The 17,965-nt window shown below is 45.8% G+C and overlaps 1 protein-coding gene across 3 annotated transcripts in view; it reads left to right on the forward strand.

The window, feature by feature from the left end:
• Positions 1–17,965, forward strand: part of USO1 (USO1 vesicle transport factor) — a 51,657-nt gene that overhangs the window by 14,102 nt on the left and 19,590 nt on the right. For 2 of the 3 annotated variants that reach the window (XM_083709166.1, XM_083709168.1), the window contains 9 exons: positions 1,551–1,653; positions 6,081–6,136; positions 7,830–7,950; positions 8,839–9,017; positions 10,137–10,277; positions 10,812–10,900; positions 13,241–13,395; positions 13,948–14,159; positions 15,604–15,624. In XM_083709166.1, the coding sequence (XP_083565292.1) occupies positions 1,551–1,653; positions 6,081–6,136; positions 7,830–7,950; positions 8,839–9,017; positions 10,137–10,277; positions 10,812–10,900; positions 13,241–13,395; positions 13,948–14,159; positions 15,604–15,624 (1,077 nt within the window). The remainder of the gene's footprint in view (positions 1–1,550; positions 1,654–6,080; positions 6,137–7,829; positions 7,951–8,838; positions 9,018–10,136; positions 10,278–10,811; positions 10,901–13,240; positions 13,396–13,947; positions 14,160–15,603; positions 15,625–17,965) is intronic. The other variant, XM_083709167.1, reaches the window with a different exon arrangement.

Below are 17,965 nucleotides of genomic sequence, written 5' to 3' on the forward strand. Positions count from 1 at the left end.
TTAGTCATAGAATAAGCATACAAATTTGTTGGCTGATATTGCCGTGAACAAAGCTGTATTAATCTGGGTAGGGTGGATCTTGTCCACTCCTTTTTACTGCTGTCTTCCCTACTTGACCAGCAAATCCAGTCACAGAGCAGGCTGGGAAAAAGTATCATTTGAAGGGTTGTAGAGGAAGTGATAGGGACGCGGGTGGCGCTGTGGGTAAAACCTCAGCGCGTAGGACTTGCCGATCGTCATGTCGGCGGTTCGAATCCCCGCGGCGGGGTGCGCTCCCGTTGCTTGGTCCCAGCGCCTGCCAACCTAGCAGTTCGAAAGCACCCCCGGGTGCAAGTAGATAAATAGGGACCGCTTACTAGCGGGAAGGTAAACGGTGTTTCCGTGTGCTGCGCTGGCTCACCAGATGCAGCTTGTCACGCTGGCCACGTGACCCGGAAGTGTCTGCGGACAGCGCTGGCCCCCGGCCTCTTAAGTGAGATGGGCACACAACCCTAGAGTCGGACACGACTGGCCCGTATGGGCAGGGGTACCTTTACCTTTAGCGGAAGTGATGTTTGACTAGGACCTGGGATGTCAGGGTTTTTACCTTCATTCAGTTGTGACACTATCTGGGGGATTGGCTCAGTGTCACGTGGGGATAACATGGAAGAGAAGAGCCATGGTAGTTTGAGCACTTGGGAAGAAAGGCAGGATATAAATGTAAAAAACAATCCTTTCATTTAAGTAGCATAGCAACTTGTTCTCAATTTCAGTGCGTGCCTTCAAGCTTTGTTAGATCAGTCCAATGTTTAAAGTAGAGTACCCAGGAATAGTAATTGAATTTTCAAAATTATACATTAATTGCACTAAAGTGGCTAAGCTATGAACCAGAAAGTCCCTGCTGCAAATTTTGCCCCTGTTGTGAGCATACTAGGTAAAGTTAAAGGGACCCCTGACCATTAGGTCCAGTTGTGACCGACTCTGGGGTTGTGTGCTCATCTCGCTCTATAGGCCGAGGGAGCCGGCGTTTGTCTGTAGACAGCTTCCGGGTCATGTGGCCAGCATGACTAAGCTGCTTCTGGAGAACCAGAGCAACACATGGAAACGCCGTTTACCTTCCTGCTGGAGTGGTACCTATTTATCTACTTGCACTTTGACGTGCTTTCGAACTGCTAGGTTGGCAGGAGCAGGGACCAAACAACGGGGGCTCACCCGGGGATTTGAACCCTGACCTTCTGATCGCAAGTCCTAGGCTCTGTGGTTTAACCCACAGCGCCACCCGCATCCCTCAGCATACTAGATGGCTGAAACATGGGAATAATACTGGCCTGCCTTGCAGTAAGGATTATTGATTATGTGTATGAAGTTCTATACAAATGTTGGCGATGTTATGATTATCTTAATTTGGCTGTCATTTAAACCAAAAAGTAAATTTCCTTTGACAGAAGCGGATCATATCATTTTGGTGCTGTTGTTGTTGTTTTTGGTAAAATAATCGCACAAATATTGGCAGAATAACCGTAAGCAATGAAATACAGTGGATTTTAATGCTTAGGCATGTTGACTTGCAGGAATTTGATTTTCACGTCCGGTGGCCTGGAGTGAAACTTCTTACAGTGCTGTTAAAACAGCAGGGCCCCCAAGTGCAGCAGATAATACTAGTCAGCCCCATGGGTAAGTATTTATTTTATTTTAAAACATTTCTATACAGCTTTTCAGATGCAGTGACCTCCCAAAGCAGTTTACGATATAAAAAAAATCAATAAAAATCCATACATTAAAGCAAGGAAAGACCAGCAAAAGAAAAACTTCATAAGAACCAAATAAAGCCCTCCTTCAAAGGCGTACTAAAAACCCTGGACATATGAAAATATTTTTATCATCATACACTTTATTGCACTAGCCAAAGGCCATGGCATCATTCACAAAGGAAACAAAAAGAAAAACAGCAATAACCATAAAAACCATAAAAACATCAGGCACTGCAAATACAATAAACCACAGTCACGTCTGCTAGAAATTATTTGTTGCATACGATAGAATAGCAGGTGGTTCTCAGATAGAATGTTGCAGCTTAAATATCTGAATCACCTTTGCAGTTGACCAGTATTTTATCTAGTTCCTTTCTCCTGATCTTCTTAGCTGCCAACGCATATAGTGCTACATTATAAGTTATGATGTCATCAGTATCACTCAGCAGCCATTTCACCCTTTCCGCCCTGTTCAAGTGTGTTGAGTTCGTTATAAATCAGCCTCTTGGTTCTATATACAGTGGGCATTGCAATAAATAGTGGTACAGGTCCTCTACGCAAGGTTGCCCACACAGACAAAGTCTCTCCTTGTACTGTACTTTGTCGTACTGACCATCCACCACTGCCAAGGGCATCGATTGGAATCGTAATTCTGTAAAAGCGATTCTTAGTACGGCAAGTGGGAGCTTTGACAGATAACTAGCTTGGATGTGCTCCATTTTCATAAGTGGGAACCATGGTGAACCTTTGGTAGAGGCAATCGTGGTTAAATCCCTTTCTGCATCGGACCTGAAGAGACAATCTCTTAAGTGCCTCTTATCCATCATCATGATCACCTGAAGATCTTGTAATTGATATTGGGTCAAGAGGCATTAAGGGACGCGGGTGGCGCCATGGGTTAAACCACAGAGCCTAGGACTTGCCAATCAGAAGGTTGGCAGTTTGAATCCCCGCGGCGGGGTGAGCTCCCGTTGCTCGGTCCCTGCTCCTGCCAACCTAGCAGTTTGAAAGCACGTCAAAGTGCAAGTAGATAAATAGGTACTGCTCTGGCGGGAAGGTGGGACGCAGGTGGCGCTGTGGGTTAAAGCCTCAGCGCCTAGGACTTGCCGATTGAAAGGTCGGCGGTTCGAATCCCTGCGGCGGGGTGCGCTCCCGCTGCTCGGTCCCAGCGCCTGCCAACCTAGCAGTTCGAAAGCACCTCCGGGTGCAAGTAGATAAATAGGGACCGCTTACCAGCAGGAAGGTAAACGGCGTTTCCGTGTGCAGCTCTGGCTCGCCAGATGCGGCTTTGTCACGCTGGCCACGTGACCCGGAAGTGTCTCCGGACAGCGCTGGCCCCTGGCCTCTTAAGTGAGATGGGCGCACAACCCCAGAGTCTGTCAAGACTGGCCCGTACGGGCAGGGGTACCTTTACCTTTACCTTTACCTTTACCTTTACCTGGCGGGAAGGTAAATGGCGTTTCCATGCGCTGCTCTGGTTTGCCAGAAGCGGCTTAGTCCTGCTGGCCACATGACCCGGAAGCTGTACGCCGGCTCCCTCGGCCAGTAAAGCGAGATGAGTGCCGCAACCCCAGAGTCGGTCACGACTGGACCTAATGGTCAGGAGTCCCTTTACCTTTACAAGAGGCATTGGATGCCATCCTTCCAACATTTGGTCCCTTCTCGTTCTGTGTGGGACATAGCGGGGAATCTCTATTCCGAGAGAAATTGAAGTCTTGAAAAGATTTTCGCTGGTGCAGAAAAGATAAAATTATGCAAAAGACAATCCTCTATGGGGAGCACATTCCATTAGCAAGTGCCACAACCAAAAGAAAGTCCTATTCCGCTTCTACACCCATGCCACCAAGGAGTGTGGTGTGGTCCAGCATCAGGGCTTCTGAGGATGCTAATAGTTAAGTCAGATACTCTTCTGGTAGGTGGTCCTTGAAATACTGTGCTCTAAAGCCATTTACGGTTTTAAAGCTAAAACCAGCACCTTCAATTTGGCTTAGAAACTGATCCAAAGCTAGTTCAGCTGTTCAAGACTTACTGACTGTTGTTGTTGTTGTTTAGTCATTTAGCCGTGTCCGACTCTTCGTGTCCCCATGAACCAGAGCACGCCAGGCACTCCTGTCTTCCACTGCCTCCCGCAGTTTGGTCAAACTCATGTTAGTAGTTTCAAGAACACTATCCAACCATCTCGTCCTTTGTCGTCCCCTTCTCCTTGTGCCCTCCATCTTTCCCAGCATCAGGGTCTTTTCCAGGGAGTCTTCTCTTCTCATGAGGTGGCCAAAGTATTGGAGCCTCAGCTTCAGGATCTGTCCTTCCAGTGAGCACTCAGGGCTGATTTCCTTAAGAATGGAGAGGTTTGATCTTCTTGCAGTCCATGGGACTCTCCAGAGTCTCCTCCAGCACCAGAATTCAAAAGCATCAATTCTTTGGCGATCAGCCTTCTTTATGGTCCAGCTCTCACTTCCGTACATCACTACTGGGAAAACCATAGCTTTTACTATACGGACCTTTGTTGGGAAGGTGATGTCTCTACTTTTTAAGATGTTGTCTATGCCAAGCAGGGCACCCAAGATTGACTGACTAGGTATGTTCAACATGCCTGATCCCACTGAGCACTGAATACAGCAGATAAGTTACTGTCTAGTTTCTGAACTAGGCTGCGTTGCAGTAATCCAAACAGGATATTACCAGGCTATAATTACTGTGGCCAGGCTATTTACGTCCAGGCTATATTCATCAATGTAAACAGGTGAAAGGTGCCTCATGCCTTCAAGGCCACTTGACCTCTCAGAGATTAGGCCAATAGCATCCTCCAACACATTTCTGCGTCTGAAATGTAGCCAGAACATCTTCTAGGCTGTAGTGATACAAAGGGGAGCATCCACAGCTTTTAAAGTTCTCTGAATGCTGGCAAGCCATTCCAGAAGTTGCTGTTTTCACAGGTTTATTAAGTGTGACACATCTCACACTGTGAATGCAGAAATTCTTAGGTTCAGTTCTTGGCATTTTTAGTTAAATGGATCTTCATTTGTAGGGCTGGGAAAGGCCTCTTGGCTGAGACTCTTGAGATCCATTGCCCGTTAGAGGAGAAGGTGTTTGGCTTCTAGCAGCAAGTTAAGGCTTTTGAGGAATTATGATAATTGTGTGTGTGTGTGTTTGGAGGAATATTGTTTTGTTAGGGGTATATTGTTTTGCTTAATAATAATAAGAATAATAATAATTTATTATTTATACCCCACCCGCTAAACATAAAACAGTGGTACCTTGGTTCTCAAACTTAATCCGTTCCAGAAGTCCGTTTCAAAACCAAAGCTTTCTAAAACCAAGGTGTGCTTTCCCATACAAAGTAATGCAAAACGTTTTAATCTGTTCCAGACTTTTAAAAACAACCCCTAAAACAACAATTTAACAAGAATTTTACTATCTAACAAGACCACTGATCCATAAAATGAAAGCAGTGAACAATGTACCGCAGTCACACAATCAATCAGTCAGTAGCTGAACTGGGTTCCACACAGCCGCAAAAACAAAAATGCAAAATAAATAGCAAAACCAGACAGACCTCGGGGCAACTCTCAAAACAGAAGTGTGGCACTCAAATCGGAAGCACAACACTCAAAACTGAGCACGTTTGGCTTCCAAAAAAAGTCTGCAAACCGGAACACTTACTTCCGGGTTTGCAGTGTTTGGGTTCCAAGTTGTTTGAGTACCAAGGCGTTTGAGGACCAAGGTACCACTGTAGTTGCTTTTGTTGTATATGGGAGCCACCTGAAGACTTTCTGTATGGCAAATAAGTTGAATAAATAATAGCAACAGCAATAATAATAATAATACTGTATTTTCTGGCGTATAAGACTACTTTTTAACCCAGGAAAATCTTCTCAAATGTCGGGGGTCGTCTTATACTCTGGCTACAGCAGCAGCTCCTGTAGCAACTCCCCACCAAAGGACAAAATGACAGCAAATTAAATCAGAGGACATCAAGCTCTCTAGATGAAGCAGAAATATGCTTGAAAATTGGCCCCAGAAGCCCCCCGGCCACTGGGAAGTGGAGCGGATTTCCGAGCCGGACTGGAGACTGGTTTTTAAAATTTTTATTTGATGTGCATTGGAAGAGGGGTAGTCTTATACGGCGAGTATATCCCAAACTCTGTATTTAAACTGGAAAAGTTGGGGGGGTCGTCTTATACACCCAGAAAATATGGTAGTAGTAGTAGTAGTAGTAGTAGTAATAATAATAATAATAATAATAATAATAATAATAATAATAATAATAATAATTGCATACCTTTTGACATGTGTTAAGGCAGCTTTATATGCCTGGGCATAATAATATTTAGTCATGGTTCTCTCTTTTAGGCGTTTCAAGGCTGATGGACCTGCTAGCAGATTCTAGAGAGGTCATACGGAATGATGTAAGTAGAAAATAACAGAGTGTACCGTTGTATCTAATCATATTTTTATCGCAAGTACAACAGATAAAAAATAGGGATGGCAGCTTACATTAACAATAAGAGCAACGCATCAGTCCTAATTTATATATCGATATAAGCAGTCCATATGTCCAAATAGATACCCAAACTAGATTATTGATTGTAAGATATTTGTTCAAGTTTAGAAAGCGCATTAAGATCTTCAGGGCATTGCATGATGGATAGTGGGTGTTGATCCTTCCAATCTCGACAGTCACACACACAGCAGCACACGCCGGGGCTCGCCTGATTCTGCTGAGTGGGACCTTGCTCACTTGAACATTGGTGTATCATTTAAAGCATGGGTAGGCAAGGTAAAGGGACCCCTGACCATTAGGTCCAGTCGTGGCCGACTCTGGGGTTGCGGCACGCATCTCGCTTTACTGGCTGAGGGAGCCAGCATACAGCTTCCGGGTCATGTGGCCAGCATGACAAAGCTGCTTCTGGCGAACCAGAGCAGCACACGGAAACACTGTTTACCTTCCCGCTGGAGTGGTACCTATTTATCTACTTGCACTTTGACGTGCTTTCGATCTGCTAGGTTGGCAGGAGCAGGGACTGAGCAACGGGAACTCACCCCGTGGCGGGGATTCGAACCGCCAACCTTCTGATCAGCAAGTCCTAGGCTCTGTGGTTTAACCCACAGCACCACCCGCGTCCCCATGGGTAGGCAAGGTAAAGGTACCCCTGCCCTGCTTTCGAACTGCTAGGTGGGCAGGAGCTGGGACCGAACGACGGGAGCTTACCCCGCCGCGGGGATTCGAACCGCCGACCTTACAATCAGCAGGTCCTAGGCACTGAGGTTTTACCCACAGCGCCACCCGCGTCCCTTATGGGTAGGCAAGGTAAAGGTAAAGGTACCCCTGCCCGTATGGGCCAGTCATGTCCGACTCTAGGGTTGTGCGCCCATCTCACTTAAGAGGCCGGGGGCCAGTGCTGTCCGGAGACACTTCCGGGTCACCTGGCCAGCGTGACAAGCTGCTCTGGCGAGCCAGCACCAGCGCAGCACACGGAAATGCCGTTTACCTTCCCACTATAAAGCGGTACCTATTTATCTACTTGCACTTAAGAGTGCTTTCGAACTGCTAGGTGGGCAGGAGCTGGGACCGATGACGGGAGTTCACCCCGCCGCGGGGATTCGAACCGCCGACCATACGATCGGCAAGTCCTAGGCACTGAGGTTTTACCCACAGCGCCACCCGCGTCCCATATGGGTAGGCAAACTAAGGCCCAAATCCAGCCCATTCGCGTTCTAAATCTGGCCCGTGAACGGTCTGGGAATCAGCGTGTTTTTACATGAGTAGACTGTGTGCTTCTATTTAAAATGCATCTCTGGGTTATTTGTGGGGCATAGGAATTCGTTCATTGCCCGCCCCCCCAAAAAAAACATATAGTCCGGCCCCCGCATAAGGTCTGAGGGACCGGCCCCCTGCTGGAAAATTTTGCTGACCTCTGATAAAGAAACCATTCGTTCATTCCCCGCCCCCCCCCAAAAAAAACATATAGTCCGGCCCCCGCATAAGGTCTGAGGGACCGGCCCCCTGCTGGAAAATTTTGCTGACCTCTGATAAAGAAACCATTTTTTCCCAGAGTGAAAGTTTTGCTGGTCACTTCTGTCTGCCTCTTTCTCCCATAGGGTGTCTTGTTACTTCAGCAGTTGACAAAAAGTAACGCAGCCATCCAGAAAATAGTCGCTTTTGAAAATGCCTTTGAGAGGTTGTTGGATATCATAACGGACGAGGGAAACAGTGACGGAGGTATGCCTTGAAAGATGTGCTCTATCACCATAGCTCATGCAGCACTGAATGTCAAACATGAACCTGTTCAGTTTCAGATCTGGGTTAAGGAATCCTGGTTAACCCTTTCCCTACTTTCTTTCTTGCAATGTCTTACTGAATTCTAGGGAACAACGGGGGAGAAAAAAGAGCTTGAAGAGCTTGTGGATCAAAACCTAAACCTTATTACCTCATTTTGTGGTGGGATAATGAAACTTAATTTTAAATAGCCAGTATAACACAGTTCTCATAGCTTGCTTCATAGCCTAAAAGTGTGATGAGGAAGCCATTCGGCAGCATGTCTGAGACTAGTTCTTTCACCCGTTTATTCTACTCCTAAATTTCTGTGTTTAGTCCTTTCTGACTCCCCGATCCGTTGGGCTGCATGAGAGCCATTATTCCAATGGCATTTAATTAGGGTATAGCAGTTTTAATTTTACACTATTTGCTCTTCTTGCTCTTCACCTTGCTAAATATTGCTTTAATTGTTGTTTGAAAGGTCTTGACTGCTTTCAGTATCCTTGTTAGGGTTTGAAAACAGTCCATGAATGTTCTTATAACTGAAATAAATAAATAATCTAGACAGATGGGCTCCGTACATCATAACATAAGAATTGGTTCTAAAATGTATTTACATAGTGAAGGCCTTTTAGTATCTCATAAAATTTTAGTGCCACAAAATACTCACTCTGCATTTGTAAGAAATCATTCTTTTAGTGTGTCAGCCCCCACACTTTGGAGCTCCCTAATTCTTGATAACAGACGCCTTCCCTGTAGTCTTTTCAGTGCCTAGATGCTAGCAATAGTATTATGCGGCACTAAAATTCTGATTGTTGAAACTAATGTGCTTTGACGCTTCTGTCCTTTCAGGCATAGTTGTGGAGGATTGTCTTCTCTTGCTGCAAAATTTGTTGAAGAACAACAATTCCAATCAGAATTTCTTTAAGGAAGGTTCCTATATTCAACGTATGAAGCCGTGGTTTGAAGTTGGCGACGACAATTCTGGGTGGTCAGCTCAGAAAGTAACCAATCTTCATCTGATGCTCCAGGTAAATGCTTCTCAGCATAATGTACCGTATTTTTCGCTCTATAACACGCACCTGACCATAACACGCACATAGTTTTTAGAGGAGGAAAACAAGAAAAAAATATTCTAAACGAAACAGTGGATGTATGATTTTTGTGGTTCAAGCTGTGGCCACAGACATGTGATCTGACGGTGAGTTTGGGGTAGCCCAATGCAAAAATCCTGAGGATCCATGTGGATCCATGCTTTGTAACCACTTTTTTGCACCATTGTGGCCCCATGAAACAGTGGGTGCATGTGTGTATTTTGGTGCAGGCTGTAGCCATGGACATGCTATGTGATCTGATGGTGAATTTGGGGTGACCCAGTGCAAAAATCCTGAGGATCCATGTGGATCTGTGCTTTGTAACCACGTTTTAAGTGGGGAGGGAAGGAAAAGCACTCAAGGGACAAGGAGCACGCGTGGGGTGTGTGGAGAAGGATGCTGCTAATAATGCAGGAAAGGGGTTTAAGGGGCGAAGGAACACGTGTGGGGGGGTGTAGAAGGATGCTACTAATAATGCAGGAGAGGGGTATAAGGGGAGAAGGCTCCTCTCCTCTCCCGCTTTGCTCCTTTAAAACAAGCAGGCTCTGCTTCTCTCCCTCCTCCCTGGCTCGGCTTGCTGAAAAGCTTTGCTGCTACTTAGCAAGCTCAGTGGGGAGGAGAGAGGGGTTGTTTTAAAGCAGCCAACCGGACAGGAGCCACTTACACTCATGTAAGCGGCTCCTCTCCTCTCCCGCTCTGCTTCTCTCCCTCCTCCCCGGCTGGGCTCGCTGACAGGAGCCGCTTACACCCGCTTTGCTGTTTCAGAGCAAGCCACGGACTGCTCACGACGCGCCATCCGTAGGCATTCGCTCCATAACACGCACAGACATTTCCCCTTACTTTCTAGGAGGAAAAAACTGTGTGTTATGGAGCAAAAATTACGGTAATGGTCAGCAAAGTGACTTGAGGTCAGATCTGTTGTGTTCACCTCTGTATCATTATGAAGGTGTGCTTTGACTTTCATGTAATTCTACATAGTTCTGTCTTGTGAAAAAGGAACGTTCCTCGGGTAGATTTTTAGCATGTGTATATGACGCTATATGAAATCCTTTTCAGCTGGTCCGAGTGCTGGTGTCCCCCACGAACCCCCCTGGTGCCACAAGTAGTTGTCAGAGAGCCATGTTTCATTGTGGGTTGCTGCAGCAGCTTTGTACAATCCTGATGGCAACTGGAGTTCCTGCTGATATTCTTACTGAGGTAAGAGAGTAAAAGGAAGGTGGTGCATTTAGTAACAATAAACTCTGTAGCTGAGAACAGATGTTCCAAGATCTGATCAGGCAAGGAGAGGATGACATGGATTTGCATGCTTTTAAGAGCAGGTCAGGGACACGGGTGGCGCTGTGGTCTAAACCACAGAACCTAGGGCTTGCTCCTCAGAAGGTTGTTGGTTTGAATCCCCGTTACGTGGTGAGCTCCCGTTGCTTGGTCCCAGCTCCTGCCAACCTAGCAGTTCAAAAGCACATAAAAGTGCAAGTAGATAAATAGGTACCATTCTGGCGGGAAGGTAAATGGCGTTTCTGTGCGCTGCTCTGGTTCGTCAGAAGCAGCTTAGTCATGCTGGCCACATGACCCGGAAGCTGTATGCAGGCTCCCTCGGCCAGTAAAGCGAGATGAGCACCTGCATGTTTTATAGCATTGCATAATTCTGAAGATCTGAAGCTGGGACCAGTTCATTGTACTGCTCTCGGTTTTGATGGTTCAGTAACCTGCTTTTGCCTTGTTGCCTTCTAGACCATTAACACTGTGTCGGAGGTCATTCGCGGGTGTCAAATGAATCAAGACTACTTTGCTTCAGTAAATGCACCTTCAAACCCACCAAGGTAGGGTAAGGAAAATTTTGATGCCCTTTATTGTAAACATAAACCAGAAATGTGATCAGAAATGGGCAAAAACAGAAGCCTCTGGCATTTCATGAAGCTTAATTTCCAGCGACCTTGTGCAGCTTTTTCCATGACAAGGCTGACCATTGATCCATATAGCTCATTGTTGTTGGGCCCTTTTGTTTTGTACCTCAGGAACGAGAACTAAGAGCGTTTTGTTTCTTGACATAAGTTATATCCACCAGTGGCACCACACCGCCATTTTCTTTTTCAGTTAGAAGTACTTGGGATTAATGGTTGGCGCTAGTTCTGAAAGGTTTTATCAACTTTTGCAGAAGCTTTCCAGGGCCCTTTGACAGGGATCCATCTTAGATCTGCTGCCTGAGAGCCTCAACTGGGGCAGCCAGGTATTGAACCGGGGACTTCTGAAGGTAAATGTGCTCTGCTACTGAGCTGGGGATCCTCCTCCAGTTTCTGTATAGCCCATCCTGGATCACCCCCTCTAGTTTTCACCTAAGAGTGTAGCTCACTCTTGTGGTTTGGAAATGCAAGCAGGGGCACTGGCTGCTTAAGCAAAGCTCCTTGCAGGTAAGTGTGCCAGCTTCATGTTATGAGCATAGCTACTTGGGTGGAAGAAAAGCAATGACAAACCTAGACAGCATCTTAAAAAGTAGAGCCATCACCTTGCCAACAAAGGTCCGTATAGTAAAAGCTATGGTTTTCCCAGTAGTGATGTATGGAAGTGAGAGCTGGACCATAAAGAAGGCTGATTGCTGAAGAATTGATGCTTTTGAATTATGGTGCTGGAGGAGACTCTGGAGAGTCCCATGGACTGCAAGAAGATCAAACCTCTCCATTCTTAAGGAAATCAGCCCTGAGTGCTCACTGGAAGGACAGATCGTGAAGCTGAGGCTCCAATACTTTGGCCAGCTCATGAGAAGAGAAGACTCCCTGGAAAAGACCCTGATGTTGGGAAAGATGGAGGGCACAAGGAGAAGGGGATGACAGAGTACAAGATGGTTGGATAGTGTTCTCGAAGCTACCAGCATGAGTTTAACTAAACTGCGGGAGGCAGTGGAAGACAGAAGTGCCTGGCATTCTCTGGTCCATGGGGTCACAAAGAGTCAGACACGACTAAACAACAACAACAACTTGGGTGGAAAGTCGACTTGGCATGTGTGCTTGGAGTGCGCAGACAGAGAATCCCTATATGCAAGGGGGAAAGAGCTTAAGGAAGCATTTTCTTGCCAGCTAACGAAACACCAGCAGTGAAATAGATTTCTCTTTGATTCCTAAGTGGGTTAACATTGCATTCTGGCTTTGAGTGCTGTTAGCATTTGATCTGAGCTGTTACAGTTGTTACTTGGAAGAACTTTGGAACATAAGAAGGTGCATTATATATACCAAGACTAGACCACTGATCCATCTAAGTCAATATTTTCTACGCTCACTAGCAACAGACAAGGGTCTCTTCCTGCCTCACCTGGAGATAGAACATGAGACCTTTTACATGTAAAACGTGTGATCTACCACCGAGCCACAGCCCTTCGTGAAAATAAAGGAGAATCAAGAAGTCATTTGATGGCTGGTGGGGAATCAATCTTCTCCTGTTTTCTAATGACAAGGCTGGCATCTTATTGAGCTGAAACTTTATAGCTGTACAAACAGGCAACTTTGGGTCTAGGGTTGTTGTTGTTATTGTGTAGTCCTCTTAAGTCAGGGTAGCCACGCTGGTGCCCTCTGGATCACGTTGGGTTCCCCATTCCCATCTGCTCCAGCCAAGGTAGCTAACGGTCAGGAACATGGGAGTTGTAGTCCACTGCCATCTGAAGTGCATTCTGTCACTTACCTGTGCTCAAATTTTTGCAAGACTTCCTTTCAGTCTGTAAGAGAGGACTCCCCTAAGCACCTGTTGCAATCAGCGTAACAGTTTCTTTGCTTTGCATAAGAATCTACTGCTGGTGTTTTTATTCATTTGTTTATTCAAATGTATTTTGTGTCCTCATTTTGTGTTTTTATGTTTTGAACTGCCCTATGATCTTCAGATGCAGGGCAGTATACAAATTTAATAAGTAAAAATAATAATGGATGTGCTTATTGTAGAATCACATGGTTGAGCAGCCTCTGATGGTTAATATGTCTGCTCTTAGCTGATGTTTCAGTTTGTTGGAAGCCACCCAGAGTGGCTGGGGGGGACGGGACCCAGTCAGATGGGTGACATATAGATAAATTATTATTAATAATACTCATTCAAGTCTCCAAGAGTATTATTGTTTGTATACTTGCATACATTTTAAACAAAACCCAAACTAATAGATTTTCTTCTTTTAAACATGACAGGCCTGCAATTGTAGTACTACTTATGTCGATGGTGAATGAAAGACAACCATTTGTGCTGCGTTGTGCAGTCCTGTATTGTTTCCAGTGCTTCTTATACAAGAACGAGAAGGGGCAAGGAGAAATTGTGTCAACACTTCTACCTTCAACCATTGATGGTATAGAATTTTAAATATGTAGCTGTAGTTTTATGAGTGAGGTTTTTCAAATGTTCTTTGGAAGCCGAACATCCGATGCGGCTTCCAGTTGACTGCAGGAAGCTCCTGCAGCCAGTCGGAAGCTGCGCCGCTTGGTTTTCAAACGGTTCCAGGAGTCAACCGGACTCCTGGAATGGATTAAGTTCAACAACCAAGGTACGACTGTATTTGACATGTTTCAGATGTACAGTGGTACCTCGGGTTACATATGCTTCAGGTTACAGACGCTTCAGGTTACAGACTCCGTTAACCCAAAAATAGTGCTTCAGTTAAGAACTTTGCTTCAGGATGAGAACAGAAATTGTGCTCCGGCGGCGCAGCAGCAGCAGGAGGCCCCATTAGCTAAAGTGGTGCTTCAGGTTAAGAACAGTTTCAGGTTAACGGACCTCCAGAACGAATTAAGTACGTAACCAGAGGTACCACTGTATTTTAAATGAACTCCCAGGGATTTAGTTTTTTTATACATAATTTAAATACATTTTTTTTTGTTTTATTGTGTGCCTGCTATTGCAGCTACTGGGAACTCCGTCTCGGCTGGCCAGCTGCTCTGTGGAGGACTCTTCTCTACAGACTCTCTTTCCAACTGGTGCGCGGCTGTGGCGCTGGCTCACGCCTTGCAAGAAAACGCCACTCTGAAAGAGCAGCTGCTAAGAGTGCAGCTGGCAACCAGTATTGGCAACCCTCCAGTGTCCTTACTCCAACAATGCACCAACATTCTGTCTCAGGTACAGCGTTTAAGTTTTGTGTGTCTCACATTAATAGTTCTCTTGCTAAGCTGGGAAATAACGGTACTTTATATCGAGAAGTGCCATTCTTTTCAGTCGAAAGGAGGCTGCTGGTCAATTTATATTTCATGCTAATTGTTTTTGTTGTAACAAGTCAAGGTGCCTAGTGAATTATCTCGGACCCAAGAGGTTGCACACGATCTCTTTCGGTTCCTGTTGAATTGCAGTTAACGTGCTGGGCGTAATAGGATGGGTAAAGTCAGGCTCTCTGGCGTAACAAGCAACATCTGTGGCTTATATAACACAAAGAACGGCAGTTGCTGAGAACTAAATAATGTAGTCAAGTAGATCTGCAAGCCTTCAACAGAACTGACAACCAAAATATGCATAATAGATTGGGGGCTTGGGCAGTATTAGCATTTGAGTTGCTTTCTGACAAGATGCCAAGAATTGTGCGGGTACACCAATTCCTGTATTAACTCTGTACATTGCTAAACAAGCGGAGGCCAAACAGGTTCGCATTCTTCCTGTTGTCCCCCCCCCCCCGCCCCATCTGCCCATTACGAAAGATAAATCTGCTCCACTTCCCAGTGGGGAGGAGTTGCAGTGGACCGCGTGGCCACCCACTCTTCACCAGGGGCAGGGGACTTTGTCCCCCATTCCCCGGGGGATCCTGGCCACGTCAGAGCCCAGCCGGCCAATCCGCTGGCCGGGTGGGGCATGGCCGGGGCAGTCTAAACCGAGGAGCGAGCTGGAGGACTTCCTCTTGGCTCGCTTCCTCCCCCTACCGGTGGTTTACCTTTACCGGACTTCCTTCACAGCGGGCAGGAGTCAGATATAGTCTGGTCCAATCAATGCCTAAGCCAATACTGCTCACATTCTGTAATTCAATAGAGTTGTGGCCAGATTTGCCCAATAACATAAACTTAATAGTTGTGTCCTTGTGTGAGTTATTTCCCAACGAGGGGGTGGCTGCTGGGTCTCAACACGCAACTCTGTTCCTCAATAAGCCTTGAAATGGGCTTTTCAGGCTTTTCTCTTGCTTGGTATGGAGCGCAATAAATCACAGTTGCCTACTTATGTAATGAGCAATATCCTGTTTTGCATTTGGGGGAAACGGCATGCGTAGCTGCTTGCATACAAGTTCAATACGATCCCCGTGAGTCAGATTTGACTTATATAAGCTGCAGAGTCACCAGACCTCCGGGCTCCTTGCGCTGCCTTTCATCTCATGCAAAATAGGGTATTAATCAGGCTCCACCAGAAATGGCCACTGCTAATTTATTTAATTTTAATCTGTATGCCGCCTGTGATATAAATATACATGGGGCAGCTCCCGTCAGTGAAAATAAAAACAAAACATCTAGAAGTTAACCCTGCATTGTGTAAGTGTATATATTAGACCTATAACATTCCCTTATCCTTCTTAATGTATGATTCACAGGGTGATAAGATCGACAGACGGGTATGTATTGGTTCGCCTGGAGCTTGGATCACACTAGGGTGTTTCTGCTATCTTAGCTTTGCCGTGTGTTTTATGAAATAACTGCTTTGAAGTTTTTCCCCTCCCCTACTTAACAGTTTGGTGTTGCTGCCCAGTTTTATTTCCAGTAACCAGCTCTCTTTCTCTACTGGTGCTCTTGGGAACTGTGGTGTGGGAAACTTGGTTGTTACGGTGCATTCTTTCTCCGCAGGCGGAGGCTTTGCAAAGCCATGGGTAAACGGCTTTCTCAGTGTGGATTTAGTGTGACTGTGGCGATCACACTGGGTCCCTGGACGTTTGACGGTCTATTGATCCCTGTGCCACCACTATGATCACTTCCCCGCTGCCACCAACCCGTTTCTCTCTGGTACACACTGAGTGCAGACAGTTGTTAACATTAAAAGAAATACAGTGGTGCCCCGCAAGACGAACGCCTCGCAAGACAGAAAACCCGCTAGACGAAAGGGTTTTCCGTTTTGGAGGCGCTTCGCAAAACGAATTTCCCTATGGGGTTGCTTCGCAAGACGAAAAAATCTTGCGAGTTCCCGCGGGGGTTTTTCCGCTTCCCCCCCCTTTTCCTAAGCCGCTTAACAGCTGGTCGCTAAAAGCCGCTAGACCGCTAATAGCGCTAATCCGCTAAGCTGTCAATGGGCTTGCTTCGCAAGACGAAAAAACCGCTAGACGAATAGAATCGCGGAACGGATTCTTTTCGTCTTGCGAGGCACCACTGTAACCAAGTTTCTTTTATAAGCATGAACAAGTTTATGGTTTCAGATAATTTTTCTTGTCAGTTTCTTATCCTTAGTTTCTATACCGGCCTATACCTTCCTAATAACTCCTAACTAATTATCCCAACTGTCTTATCTGACTACCCCTAACAGTTTTGCTCACTCTCACATCAAAACTAGACCAACCCACAGACATATCCTCCCTCTTCCTTCTCCAGCTCCCAAGTGACTCCCAACAACTCTAACTCCTCCCCTTGGGTTCCCACTGGCCAGTCACTTCACACTCATTTAACCCTTTGCTTAGGACCCACCTAGGAGGGCAAACGCCACAGTGACCTTTGCAAGAAGTTTAATCAGCATTTGAAGTTACTGAGCAGTAGTATACAAAAAAAGGAGGGACGCTGGTGGCGCTGTGGATTAAACCACTGAGCATAGGAATTGCCAATTAGAAGGTCAGTAGTTTGAATCCCCGCAACAGGGTGAGCTCCCGTTGCTCGGTCCCTGCTCCTGCCAACCTAGCAGTTCAAAAGCACGTCAAAGTGCAAGTAGATAAATAGGTACCGCTCCGGCGGGAAGGTAAATCGTTGAAGATGACCGCTGAACGGTGTTTACATTGGTGTGTACTGTGTATATGCACACATATACAGATACATAAATACACACACAGGGACGCGGGTGGCGCTGTGGTCTAAACCACAGAGCCTAGGGCTTGCCAATCGGAAGATCGGCGGTTCGAATCCCTGCGATGGGGAGAGCCCCCGTTGCTCGGTCCCTGTTCCTGCCAACCTAGCAGTTTGAAAGCACGTCAAAGTGCAGGTAGATAAATAGGTACCGCTGCAGCAGGAAGGTAAACGCCGTTTCCGTGCGCTGCTCGGGTTCGCCAGAAGCGGCTTAGTCATGTTAGCCATATGACCCGGAAGCTGTACGCCGGCTCCCTCGGCCAATTAAGCGAGATGAGCGCCGCAACCCCAGAGTCGGCCACTATTATTATTAATAATTATTATTAATTATTTTAATGTTGTATTTTATTTTTGTTTTTAAGTTGTAATCATTCATCTTGTTTATATTATTGCTTGTAAGCTGCTCTGAGCCCGGCCTTGGCTGGGGAGGGTGGGGTATAAATAAAATTATTATTATTATTATTATTATTATTATTATTATTATTATTATTATATTATTATTATTATTATTATTATTATTATTATTAATGGTCAGGCGTCCTTTACCTTTACCTTTTGTACAAAAAATAACAATCTGTTCGAAAGTTATATGCAGCACTCTTTCCCCTGCCTTTCCCTGAGAACTTCATAGTGTAAACAGTTATACCCCACGCTGCACAGTCCTCAAATCCTCGGGTGCCTGAGTTTGGTTGAAAAGTGTGTGCATATCTACGTGGGACTAAGTCCCACTGAATTCAATGGAGCCTATTCCCAGATGGGATTGCAGCCTTGGTTTCTGTGGGCTGAGACCTTAATGTTCTGTTGCGGCACAAAGGAAATAATCTTAGAATCACGGAATTTTAGAGTTGGGAGGGACCCTGAGGGTCATCTAGACCAACCCCCTGCAATGAAGGAATCTCAACACACAGTCCTCCA

This window comes from Podarcis gaigeae (genome assembly GCF_964106915.1).
Source record: "Podarcis gaigeae genome assembly, chromosome: 13".
Lineage (NCBI taxonomy): Eukaryota > Metazoa > Chordata > Lepidosauria > Squamata > Lacertidae > Podarcis > Podarcis gaigeae.